The 12,355-nt window shown below is 31.8% G+C and overlaps 1 protein-coding gene across 2 annotated transcripts in view; it reads left to right on the top strand.

The window, feature by feature from the left end:
* Positions 1-4,122: 4,122 nt before the first annotated feature.
* LOC106679661 (trans-1,2-dihydrobenzene-1,2-diol dehydrogenase) overlaps positions 4,123-12,355 on the top strand; it is a 25,551-nt gene continuing 17,318 nt past the window's right edge. Inside the window, exons 1-2 of one of the 2 annotated variants that reach the window (XM_014418940.3) lie at positions 4,123-4,284; positions 11,839-12,057. In XM_014418940.3, the coding sequence (XP_014274426.1) occupies positions 11,856-12,057 (202 nt within the window). In that variant the 5' untranslated portion in view covers positions 4,123-4,284; positions 11,839-11,855. Of the gene's footprint in view, positions 4,285-6,245; positions 6,343-11,838; positions 12,058-12,355 lie in introns of those variants that run through there. The other variant, XM_014418941.2, reaches the window with a different exon arrangement.

Genomic DNA, 12,355 nt, shown 5'->3' with positions numbered 1-12,355 from the left:
ATTCGCATGAGGTTGTTGAAGGAGGAGGAGCAACAAAGAAAGTATTAAGCTCGTCTGGATCAACTGGGTTTGATCCTGGGTTATTTGAGTGATAACCGTACTACGAAAAAATGATATACATTGTTTTATTGGAAGATACAATTAAATTCATATTAGCAACTTAAAATATGGAAATTTTTCTAAGAATGGAGAAAATACAGGCTAAGATCTAAATATGACATGAGATTAAAAGTACCAGCGTTACAGTAATAATGAATAATAATCAAACTATCTTCAGTCTTAAATGCTTTTATTCTTCACTTGAAGGTAGCCCTCTATTCGTTAACTTTTAGAAATAACAACCGCGTGTCATTGGTGGGTTTTAGATTGTGTTAAGACGACCATTCTTTGTTACAGATTGATGAAAAATATATAGTTACATACTATAGCGGGTCCTTGATTTTAGCAACAATGTTCATATAAATAATTTTCTTAGCAACAAACTCAAAAGTACAACATAAACTACCTATCAGAATTAAAATATCTTATTTTTTTGTAATTTTTAAGTGACTTGTTAAGTCAATGTAAAGGAGGCAGTTTTCAACAAACTAGCGGGCGTTGAAATGTCTACTTATTTAAATGTCCTTTTTATTTGGAAAATAAAGAATATTTTTTTTTTTTAAACAAGTTTGAATTGGGAAATTACATTAACTTTTTTACGCTAAATTAACTTTTGTGAAAAATCCTTTTCACGTGAATGGTCTGGAGTAAAAACTGGAAAAAAAACCCCTAACTGTTCACTATTCAGGTTGAACAATTGCGTCTGTGAGAACAATAATTTTCTACTTTAATCAATATCAGTATTTCATTTTTACTGCTATGAAGTCTCTTTATTCTTCTTTTATAAAGCTTTGAGAATCATGTGCTCATGTACACAAATAACCGCCACTGATAACATATAAAGTTGTAATGAAGTGTAATACAATATTGGAATATGAGTATTTCATAGTATTCCATATTATTCATAAAATATTGCAGGTAAGTCTATTTTATTTAAATCTAGGTAAGTCTAGTTAATTCATGATTAATAGTTAGGGTATTAGTAATATTTATATTTTTTTAGTTTGGCTTATAATTATTTGTTTACTTTATAACAGAAGTAGGTAGTTGGTGCAGTTCCATTGCTGGCAATACAATATAATTTTATGAATAGCTATATAAGCATCTATATTACCAAAATATCTAATAAAAGAAGATATTTAAATAAAATTGGTAGATGTACAGTGTGATAACTATTTCTCGCTTTAATACTTGGTACATTTATTATTTAAAAGTTAGGACAATATTAACTAGATTTAATGATTGTAAAACCTCCGAAAAATATTCCAATTATATTATACATACATATTAGGTTATGTATAAAATTTAATAGTCAATAATTTGTGCCCTGTGGTTGTTTTTGTTTTCAATAGTTGAAATTATTTGATCGTATTGGACTTAATTATTTTCACCCGTTCCCCGTAAGGCAGTTAATAGCGCTGCTCAAAACTTAACATTACCATGCCATGATTGGTTCTATTTTTAGGAATATATTATTAATTCTAACAGCTTTAATGTGATTGGAATGTTCGCCAAAATTTAATTAAACTGTAATTGATTTATTAAAAACACATTTAGAACAAGTAATTGATTTACCAGCTGCATTTAAAATAATTATGAATTCATTTCTGAAAGCAGCATGATATTACCTTTTATTTGTACAAAATTTTCTTGGACAAAGAATATATTGCTACTTTGCTTGAATAGTGGCACTACTAATAACAAAAATTTTGGTTTTATTTTGAAAGGGATGTGTTCAAAAGATATTATTGTAGACAGGGGTTTCTTTCTCTACTATGGTATCTCTATAGACTGTCCCAAAGCTAGTAGAGTGGTCAAGAAGTGACTATAGTCAATCGTAAAATCTACATATTAATTAAATTTTATTTATTAAATAAATAATAGTTAAATATATACTATAGTTAATATAATATTAATTATATTATTATAGTTATATAATATAGTTAAATAGAAACTAAATTAGTTTGTTTTTTTTGTCAGATGTGTAACTATTCAAGTGAATATAAGTTGAGACAAATTATTTTTATGTTATTGTGGGTGACATGGAGCTTATTAGGACCTATTCCCTATACCATGAGAGGTCCAATATCTCCGTTCGCCTAGCCATGGAGGCTAGAGTAATTCACATTTAATTTTAGTACATTTTTCCATCCCTAGCCAGTGATAAATCTTCTGAATCTATTGACCTACTCGTCTTATTTCAAATAAAGAACACCTATTCCCTGCCATTTCCATTGGCTCCAGTCGTCAAATGACTACTATCTCAGGGACTGTCTTAACTTTCTTTACATGCTTCTGTACTATTTGTATCAATACTTAATAAATCTACACGTCTTCGAATTTTTCAACAAAAAAAAATCGCCTGAAACGGCATTCCTGACATTGACCAATTTCTCGGACATAGACCAGTTCTGAATTAGAGCTTCCCACTGTCCAATTTTCGCATACAGCATGGCTGATCAAGTATTAGCCGGAAAATCTATGATGGCTTTTACGCTTTGGCGAAGTATTACTTCAATTGATTCCAACTGAGAAGTCTCTGTCTGCAATGGATAAATTAGAGAGGGAGAAACATATCTATTAACCCGGGAGAGGTGTAGCCTTCAGCATTTTGCTCACGTTGGGAAATAAACGCCTATATTTTCCTAGTATTTCATCTGTTTTGTTTATACTTGTGTTCACCTTTCGTTAACCCTTTTATGTTGTTTATGCCGCTGGTTTATGTTATGCCTTCTTTTACCTCAATTCAGTTTTGCTCTGGCCTTCTGGCAAAGGTAAGGTTGAACACTCCTAACGTGACATTTTTTTTTTCTGATTTGAGAATTTTGCTCATCAGGACACCTCCTACGTTTCTTATTTTAAATCATGAGCCGATGCTAGAAGATCTTAGATCTTTTACGAAATCTGGATTCTTGAGCCCCTGATGGAAGAGCTACAATTTACGATATCAATTTCAGATTGCACTGTCAGTAATCGTAAAGATTTTGGTCATCTTAACATCCAATTACATAATAAAAATCGTATACCATTAGATAAATGCTCTTAGGGAACAAAAAAGTTGGACAATTCTGCCTGGTCAATCCTGATCAGGTTTACGAAGATTTGAACTAAAAAGCTTTTTGACATTACGGTTTACCTTAGCAATCGCATCATCTTCAAATTCCAACTTACCAGAGAACCTGCATCTGAGGTATTTGATGGTGTCACCTTCTATAGATTGAATTCTCCCGTCTCCGTCTTTTGAAAACAATTTTCATTTTATTAAAGTTCCCTTTTCAAAGATAATTCCTGAACTTTTGGGGGCTTATGAATAATTCCAACTCACCTAGCATTTTCTTGTTACAGTTTATTGCTCGCTTACCAGCTTCAGCACTGCTTGATCATCTGCGAAACCTGTTAGTAGTACTGGGTCGTGAGATAATAATAATGTATAACCTAAGATTAATTATATTTCACCTCATAATGTGCTAATCCACCAATAATCAACTTATTAAAAAAAAATATTAGTGTTTGAAAAACTATATCTGCGAAAACTTTGAATAAAAAAGGTTTTATTAGGGTTTACTTTGAACCTCGTTAAACGTACCATCAAATAGTTTATGATGATTAATTTCCTTAGAATTGTAGTTTTCATGATATTTGCCGAAATATATATTCACCAATGTTTGCTCCTCGTTATTTAAAAAAAAACTTAGTAATTGAAAAACTATATCTCGAAAAATATTGTAGGTAATGAGTTTGATGATTAGAGCTCAAATAATAGAAAAAAATATTCTAATAAAAAAAAAAAAGGATTTACTTATTATCATATATAAGCGATAATTTTAATTTTTTTTTAGAATAAAATAAACCCTCGGTGTTTCACCTGGAATAACTAGTTTAATAACTACTTTTCAAGGACGTTTACTGTTTCTTTCAAAGTATTACAACTCTTGATGTAATCTGCATGAGGTAGGTTTTATTATTAATTAGACAGTGATTGCCCTCAAGTGTTGTTTTCAATATTATTAAAACCTGTATCCAAATGAAGGCGCTCTTATCTACAGTTCTTATCATCGTTTGCTGTTCTAGCGATAAAAAGTTTTCATTATTTAAACTCTAGGTAGTGACCGAGCTTGCTGCAGTAATAATTTTTGTATTCGTTTTTAAGTTGATAAAGGATTAGTTGAAGAATCTATTTTGTTCGTAAGTACTTCTTAATCTTTTACTTATCATTATACACATAAAGTAGTAAACCCAACCATCGTGCAATTGAAAATTTAGAAAACATTCCAAGGAAAATTACATTTAATAGATTTTATTTATCAATGTTTTTACCCACATTTATTTGATGACTTTAAAGAGAGGCTACTATTTATATGGATGTGTTTGGAAAGTCAGTAAAAGTTAGAAAGAAAGATTACTTACTTGTTTATTTTTCATTAGAAAACTGAAAAAAAGCTACAAATTTTAATTAATACCATTTGTTATTTTAAATATCCAAATGATATATAATTCAAAACTCAATTGTTACATACACAATCTCGATGGTATTTATATGTTTAATGAAATGAAAATATGATTTATTTATAAAACAATAACGTAAAAAACTGAAGTTGAAGAATATCCTTGTTCAACATAAACTAGTGTAATGTGGCAACACTGAGTGGTTAAATTTATAGGGTTACAGAAGTAAATACAGTGATTGGTTTTGAGACCATTCTACTGTTATTATATATTCCTACCCTTTTATTTACCATTAGACATTTCATGGTGTCAGGTTTGTATGGCAGCATGCGGTTGTGTCAGGTACAATATCAAGTTGTGATACCCGAGTGGTTTTTAGACCGCTTTACAAATTGTTTAGAAACTGCAAATTGCTTGGTCGATATTGATTAGGAAATTTGAAAGTCTCCGAATAGCGGCCGAATTGAATAAAAAGTCTGTAGAAGCATAGGTAAATATGTTAATTTACAGCTTAAGAGATGAGGGTATGACTCGTTGACATTATTTTAATAAGTGGCGTCGAGCCCGAGAAGAATGAAACTTAATGTAATTTAACCAAAGAAAGCATTTGGAACTTAGTTGAGTTTCAGGAGACACATTATCTGTCGACCGAGCAACATTCTTAAAATGCGTCAAGAGCTTGAAGAAAAAATTGATTCATTTATAATCGATTTGCACAGATTAGCAGAGCCAGGTATGTTAGATAAATTAAGGTAAGAATTAATTAGAGATTAAATTATAATGGATGTGGTTGATAAAGTAAACTATCAGTTTGACGAAAATTTAAATCTTACTGGTAAAACAATTTTTAAAACACGCCAAGAGTGAGAACAACACTTCACAGACTACTAATTGTTTTTAGTGTGGATTATCTTGTTGTTACTATTCATGTCCTGCAAACAACGGAGGATTTTTCATCTGTAAAAATGTGGTCATTTTAGCTGTAGCTGTAAACAGAAATATGTAATAAAAAAACAATTGAGGACATTTTTATCTTAAAGAAATTGGAAGTTTAAGCTTGATGAAACTAAATCTTTTGCAGAAATTTGTGTAACATCAGACTTTATCATTGCTTCAAGTGAAGCATTAAAATTAAGATGTAAGGAATTTTGACACTTTGAGAGGGGTTAAGCAGTTTGGGCCACTTAATAGAAACAAAAAGGTCTGGATAAAAGATTTGAAAATGTATGGAGTAATAATGATACACCACACTCTTACCTTGTCAACATTCCTCATGAGACCAAAAACTTAGGACTAACCTGCAGGGTGCAGCACTGTGGTAAAGTAGGTCGGGGGAATCAAAAGATGACCAGAACACAACATTAGACAAAATATCTGTATCAAGGTTTCCTTAGGACTTACAAGATTCAAGAATAGAACAGTAAAAAGAGTTAGACTGGAAGGATCAAAAGATCTACCAAGCCGCCCGAAAGATTTTCTTATTCTGATTATAATTGGTAATTTTATTTTTGTAAAAAAAAAAAATATATATTTTTGCTTCCTAAATAAAGGTGTTTTTTAATTTCAAATGTTATTATAATTAAAGAGAGATGCTTTGTTTCTAGAGAGGAAAAGTCTTAATTTATTATAAAGTGTGATTGATTATATACGTATTTGAAAACAAAAGATGTTATGTGGCAACACTGAGTAGCTGAACATTTGTAAGGTTACAGATATAAATACGGTTATTGGCTTTGTCATCGTTCTGCTGTTATTCAATAATTCAGGCTTTTTATTTAAAATTAAACTTTTTATCTGGTATGTAGCAATATCAACATTCATTTTAGTTATCACATCCCTAAGTATAATATGTACTTTTTTTTTTTAAAAAAGAACGTTTATATTGACTACTATTTACAAATTACCAAAGATATCTATAATAGATACTGATATATGTTAAGTTGCAGATACCATTTGCATTTTAAAGTGTTGTGATTTGATTAAATATGTAAATGGTTATTCGCTATTATCTATGTATTGCCGTAATAATGTTGTTTTTTTTTTAAAAAAAAAGGTTTATTACTAAAATTATGTGTCTCTAACTTGAAAATTATTCATTTCGTCAATGTTTTTGTCGAAAGTTAATCAGTTGACCATATAAATGATAAAAAATTAAATGGTTTAGGTTCTACAGGGTTTGTTTGCTTAGCCATGATGAAGACCTAAATTGTGGGCCGAAACATAGGCTATTAATAAATGTTTTCTTTTTTAATATTCTGAAATATTTTTTTGACGAACAGCCGGACTGTTATACTTTGTAAAAATTTTTTAATTTAGTTTGTTTTCAGGCTGACTAATACAAAATATTAGGTTTCTATGTCAATTTTATTATTGTTCAATTATTTTAGGCAGTAAATAATTTAAGCCTATACGTACATTTTCAGAATGACTTGATGGTATAAATTTGAATTATATCTTAGTAATTTTAAATTTTAATATTTTTTTTTACATCAAAACTTAGGCATTAAATTTTTAAAAACTTTGAAGCAGGAATTTTTTTTTCCAAAATCAATATTTATTCTAAAATAATGGATATATTGTATATATATATATATATTGTAACTATTTGTTTTATTCTTCAGTGGAAATGGCTCTAGTTATTGAAATACTATAAAATGAATAAATAAAAATAAATTTCCAATTTTTGTTTACGTCCAATTTAGCTCCAGCTTGACCTCATAGAAGGATTATTTATTTTACAGTTTAAAATGTAGTTATCATTTATATGTAAGGAAGGATAAATGATCTGAATTAAACTGGATATGATCTAAATTAAAAATAAAACATTAAAAAATACATAATTTAATGTATCAGTCATAATCGTATTCTTTTCTCACCGTGTGAGATTGTGAATTTCTTCTAAAATGTATTCCTCACTTTTTTTTAACGCCTCTGGAGCACCCTTTTCCAAAGATATTGGGTCTTTTCCTCTTGGTTTCCTTCCTTCTAGTCGGGCCACACAAAAGTGTTTTTGGCGATTTTTTGTGATTCATCCTCTGATAGTGTCCGAACCACCTTATCTTACCTTTAGGCCACAACCTGCTTAACTTCTGCTTACAAAGGTCGCATTTCCATGGATTGGATTCAACTCATGTTATTCGAGGTGAGAGTCCACGATTAGCAAGAAACGTTGAATTATACACGATCAATTTAGTTTTGTTTGATACTTCATTTCTAGCGTTGATATTCCTCTGGAACATCGAAATACCCTTCCGGGTGCTCCAATTCTTCAAGTCATTTTTCTACCTGTTCACTTACATTTATGATTCTTCGAAGTTTATTTTCTATTATCATACATTTGATCTTCACCTGTTTAAATTCACATTTATTACAGCTATTTTTAAGCGAAATGTTTTATTGTGGGTCTCGATCATTGATAGCTAGTAAAAAGAGGTCGTGACGTAGTGAGGTAGTGAACATAATATTGAGGTCTTATACAATCTGACCTATATAAAATTTATTTATGTAAACCCCTCAAGCATTGGTGAAGTGCTGCTCGCCAATAATGTCGAAATCTGAGCAGGGTCCTCAAATCTTCTCCAACACAATCCATCCATCGTAGTTTTTGGAAGATTCTTAGTCTCTCTTAAAGTAACATAGGGTCCCATCCTTGCTTCATGTCCTGAACGTCATTATTAACATAAGCTGTGACCTCTGGTACACAGTGATCAACTCGTTCAAATGAGTAAGGACCAACTTAGACACAATCTTCACTAGGACCTCTAACATGACCGGTAGTTATATATTTTGGTTTTAGAGGTATTAAAACCTAATCCTAATTTTCTAGCAGGAGCATCTACGGGAAGGAAGTCTTTTTCTATTGCAACTTTCAATTTCCCTTCAATGTCGAAGTCATCAGCATAACCCAAAATTGGTCCCATCTTATTAAAAAAAAACCTGTTTTATTGAATTTCTGATAGCTTCTTCCAAGTCAATATTAAAGAGCAAAAAATCAAGGAAATCTCTTTTTCTGTCGCCAATACTAGAGATAAATCCTTCAGATAGATCACTTTGGACACGTACTACACACTCAATGTTGTTCATCGTACGTTTTACCGGGTTGATAAGCTTATCAAGTTAAGGAGATCAAGCTGGAGACTGTCGGAAGTAGACCCAGAGTCCACAATCTATTTGACGCATTTGGATTTGGAATTCTCTTCCTCGCTCTAGAATGATTCGTTATATCTGATGTATAGATAGGTTCTTTTGTAGAAGTCTACAAAAGAGCCTCACCTTCACAAAAGCCACATGTTGTTACTAATAATTTATAATGATTATAATTCGTTATAATATTATTAACTCCAAACTTTTTATTTTTTTAACCTTTTTTTCTTCCCAAACAGCCATAGTAAAAATTTAAACATTTTTTATTTGTATTAACATGCTGCAATAAAAATTAAAATTTTTAACTCATTTCTGGGTTAGTGCGTTAGGGTGCGCCCAGCACCAAGATTATATAAGATTTTCATTAACTTTCAAGGAAATATCCCATTGTAAAGTCTGACTGGCAACCTATTATAGCAGCCAATTATCTTCTAGAACTCTTACAACGGGCGTTTAATGATGAATGTTATCTACTATACAAAGTCAATATTCTCTCATTGTCTAACTTAATACTATTAGTTGGAACGCATAAATAACAGGATAAAATAATGGATTTTTAACACTCTTTGTTTGATATCTTATTCTATACAAATACTAATAATTAAAAAAATGTATACTTTTCGAACAATAACTATGATAAAAAAAAATTAGCGGTAGCAGCAATTTGTTAATGATAATGAACAATACTGTTAATCAACAAAAGTTGCATTGTTCATGAATTAGTATTGTGTTATAACTGTGTGACTGAAACAATGACATTTGGAAAAAAAATCCTTTAAACACGTTTAATAATAATCTTGCCTGTGAGAAAGATTTCTAATTTATATTTACTATTAAAGCTTTATATTCTATTTTGCCATAAGTTTCTGTTCGTAGAGCTGTGATAGGTTTATTTATTTTTTTTACTTTCACTTACCTGTATGTGAAATATATTGTATGGGGAAGTATGGCTATCATGAAAATCTCAAATTTCAATTTTTGATGAAAATACGATGGGATTTTTACCTGCCGAAACCACCGCCCTACACCTGTTCATTCCTCTCCACAGGACCGCTGCTAGGCATTACTTCATGGAAAGAAATCGCTGAGTGCCGCCTCATTTTCTTCATATTTTCATATTTCAGGTTTTCATTTTTCCATGTTAGTCACGTCTTCTAGCCCTCTCTTCCTCTCTCAACCTCTTGAGGACGATTGTGGTGAATCTCTGCACTAGGTTCCAATGCTGGTCTGAGAGTAGCATATAGACCACCACGTTTTCTGGTGTGATGCGTCCTCCACACACTCTGCAATTCGCTTCTCTCCTGAGCAAACCGAATACAAGCAAAATACACGTGCTCAGCTGTTTCCTCGACAATCTGACATCCAGGGCATTCAGTGGTGTTGTTAAATTGGTACCGTTAGGCTCTAAAGCATCCATGTCCGGTCAACAATTGGGTTACGTAAAAACCCACCCCCCAGCGCTGCTGCCACTGGTCGATGGTAATTTTTCGCTTTTATTTGGAAACGTGAGAGCGTCGTCCATAGTGCCTGCTTCTTTCTCCAACAAGGAGTTCCACTGCGGCATTCAGGCTATCACTTCCCGCTTCGTAGGAAACAGTTCGAAAAGCACTTACCGTCCTGAATGAAACTCTGCGATATGATTCGGTAACCATTGCTTCTTTCCAAATCGGGGCTGCATATAACATAATGCAGGGGACAATAGTAGCAAGAAGCCTTCAGCTATTTTCTCTGGGACCTCCAACGTTGATATACTCCGTGTGAACATTAAAGCGGAGACGTACATCGATGATGACTCCTAGGCATTTTAAGCAAGACTGGGAACGAATTTCATGCCTACGTGACAGTGATGGACTTAGTTTGCTTCCTGCTAGTACTAGAAGATTGCTTAGTTACTAGAAGAACCTTGATCTTGTGATCTGCAAGTTGTAGGCCTACCGAAGACAGCCAACCTCGGACCGTAGCAACAGCCTGGTTAGCGATGAGGGTGAGTACTTCGCCGTCACTGTCATCTGCGAATCCTGTGTGTGCGAGCGCGTGCGTGTGCGTGCATGCATGTGTGTGTGCACTTATGAGTGGTCAGCCTACCTTAAATGTGAAACTGAAATTACTTATTTAAGGCGGGCATATTGGTGACTAAAAAAAAAATGTAAATAGTGATATTGGAGTTTTTCATCATAGAGGATGTATCATATCGACATTTGTTTTGTTTAATTATCTTTTTCTCATCTATATTTATAATTGTCTTTAAAAAAATCATTTCCTCGAATCAAATTTATTTTTTGTTGTCTCAAAAACCTCAATTATCATCAAAATTATGAGAATACGGTATCAGTTTTGGTTAAAACTCTTCTGTGATCTATGGATATGTCCTTTGTATGATAAATCATATTAAAAAACTTCATAATACACTGCATTCAGAAATGAATGAATAATATTTTAAATACAGCTCGTAAAACAATGATTTATTCGAAATTTCTCATTATCTAGTATTTTTTAAAATTTTCTATTTGTGAATCAACAGAAGAGAATTTCATGAAACCAAAACGATAGCTGTGTACGAGAAACATTGCTTTAGTTAGGTAAGACCGTTTTTTGCCGCCTACTATCTATCACTGTTGAGCTTTCATGGTGAAAGGGTGATTTTCAGGTGCTCATATTTACGATTCTCATTACTGCACTGCTATCTTTCTTTTTGAAATATTATTTTTTTCATTTTTAGGTTTTGCTCCCTATAACAAGCCTTTTAGAGTACGATATCGCTTTTCAATATCTGTCTACCTAACTAGAGTTGACAAGCTCCTATAGTTCAAATTCTCATTACCGTGTTTCAATCTTCACCGCCGCCGACCTTAGATGTAATGCCGAAGGTTTCCTAAAGCTAACGAATGCAACCAATATCTATAAACACTTTTATTAGGATTAAAACAAGAATTGAATTTATATGCAAATAATTTTGAACTAAGAGTTATTTGAAAGGATGGTTTAATGGATAATTAATTGGAAGTTATTAATTTATTTTTAACATGTTCCTAGCATGTCCTCCTAGCTAAGTGCGACTGTTGCTGCAATGACTGATGCGATAGTCAAGGCGTAACATTTTTTTAGGCGTAAATTAACTTCAGTTTAATTAATTTTTTTTTTTTGTTACAGATATATATTAGTGCAGAATGGCTACGAAATGGGGAATTATGAGCGCTGGTAAAATTTGCAATGATTTTGTAAATGCTTTAAATTATTTGCCTAATGACGAGCATGTAGTAATGGCAGTCGCTGCTAGTAACAAGGAAAAAGCTGAGGAGTTTGCTCGCAAGAACAATATTCCTGTTGGTTATGGATCTTATGAAGATCTAGCGAAAGACAAATCGATAGGTATTTATTTGTTTACTGTTCATTTAGCAGGTATAATATATTCAATATAAAATTCTGATAGAGAAGAATTTAATGAGCTATAAGCCTTCACCCTACAAAGTTATACAATGATCCAAAAAGTATTCGTACTCCATTTATTTTTTAGTTTAATATACTTTATTTTCGTTAAAAAAATATTAATGTTTGCAACTTTTTTTTTTTTTTTTTTTTTTTTTTTTGATAGATTTATTTATTGATAGATATTACAATCTGCCACACAGTTGTGGGCAATAGGTAATATTGATGAATGATCTCATAC

The sequence above is a fragment of the Halyomorpha halys genome, unplaced genomic scaffold, assembly GCF_000696795.3.
Source record: "Halyomorpha halys isolate HHAL.00 unplaced genomic scaffold, Hhal_1.1 Scaffold213.1, whole genome shotgun sequence".
Classification (NCBI taxonomy): domain Eukaryota; kingdom Metazoa; phylum Arthropoda; class Insecta; order Hemiptera; family Pentatomidae; genus Halyomorpha; species Halyomorpha halys.
The sequence above is the reverse complement of the archived record's forward strand: the minus strand, read 5'-3'. Positions and strand labels throughout refer to the sequence as shown.